This window comes from Mandrillus leucophaeus, unplaced genomic scaffold (assembly GCF_000951045.1).
Source record: "Mandrillus leucophaeus isolate KB7577 unplaced genomic scaffold, Mleu.le_1.0 Scaffold162, whole genome shotgun sequence".
Classification (NCBI taxonomy): Eukaryota; Metazoa; Chordata; class Mammalia; order Primates; family Cercopithecidae; genus Mandrillus; species Mandrillus leucophaeus.
This window is the reverse complement of record NW_012101610.1, coordinates 260,063-261,251: the sequence shown is the minus strand read 5'-3', so window position 1 is coordinate 261,251 and position 1,189 is coordinate 260,063. Positions and strand designations below refer to the sequence as shown.

The following is a 1,189-nucleotide window of genomic DNA, read 5'->3' as shown; positions in this document are numbered from 1 at the left end:
TTTGGGAGGCTAAGGCGGGTGGATCACCTGGGATCGGGAGTTCGAGACCAGCCTGACCAACTTGGAGAAACCCCGTCTCTACTAAAAATACAAAATTAGCCAGGCATGGTGGTGCATGCCTGTAATTCCAGCTACTCGGAAGGCTGAGGCAGGAGAATCACTTGAACCGAGGAGGCAGAAGTTGCAGTGAGCCACAATCGTGCCATTGCACTCCGGCCTGGGCAACAAGAGCAAAACTCTGTCTCAAAAACAAAAACAAAAACTGAGGGTGATGTTGTCATGGAGGTAATGCCAAATTAACAATTACTGGTGCTTAGGTTATACTGGATACTGTTTTAAGTGCTTTGGATGTAGTAAGTTATTGATTCCTCTTATCAGTCCTATGAAGTGGAAACTTATTAACATTATCACAAATTTAGAGATAAAGAAAGCATATATACACACATATATGCCTGTGAAGCAGCAGAGCTAGGAGTTAGACCTGAGCAGGCTGGCTCCAAGTCTGTGCAATTAAGCAGGATACTCCAGTGCTTACAGATAGGCACGGGGTGCCCTGGGGACACAAAGGGGGGCCACATAAGCCTGCAAGGAGAGGTGTCACTTATAGTTCACGTGCACGTTTGGGCTAGGATATTTTTCGTTCATTTCTCTGCACTGTCAGGGCTCCTCCCACTGCGTACGGCAGAATAGGCTTGCTTATGCATGGATGCGGTAAAGAAAGGGAATGAAAAAAAAGGGAGGGACTTCTTACTCTGCAAACCACAGTTCCTTCAGCCTGAGCATCATGGGGTTCACTGTGTGCAGATGCTCCTCGTTCCACTTCTTGGCGCTCCTGTAGACACTGTGCCAGGGCACAGGGGCCCGGATCACTCTTTGAGGAAACAAGCGGGGAATGCTCTCAATAAAGAGCCGTTTTCTCTCCATTGGGTCCATGAGGATGTAATCAACTACAACCAGAAAGGGCAAACACCTCGTTACTAAGCTGTAAGGGTTGTGCCCTTGGCTTTAACTCGTTTTTTTGTTTGTTTTGTTTTTAATATAGAGACGGGGTCTCACTACGTTGGCCAGGCTAGTCTCAAACTCCTGGGCCCAAGTGATCCTCCCACCTCAGCCTCCCAAAGTGCTTGGGATTACAGGCGTGAGTTACTATGCCTGACCTTAGCATCAACTCTTTTTTTTTTTTTTTTTT

At 47.0% G+C, this 1,189-nt stretch overlaps 1 protein-coding gene across 1 annotated transcript in view; it reads right to left on the bottom strand.

Moving 5' to 3' along the window:
* DNAH3 (dynein, axonemal, heavy chain 3) overlaps positions 1-1,189 on the bottom strand; it is a 224,672-nt gene that overhangs the window by 200,584 nt on the left and 22,899 nt on the right. The window contains 1 exon segment of the mRNA XM_011976095.1: positions 752-947. Coding sequence (XP_011831485.1) covers positions 752-947 — 196 coding nt within the window.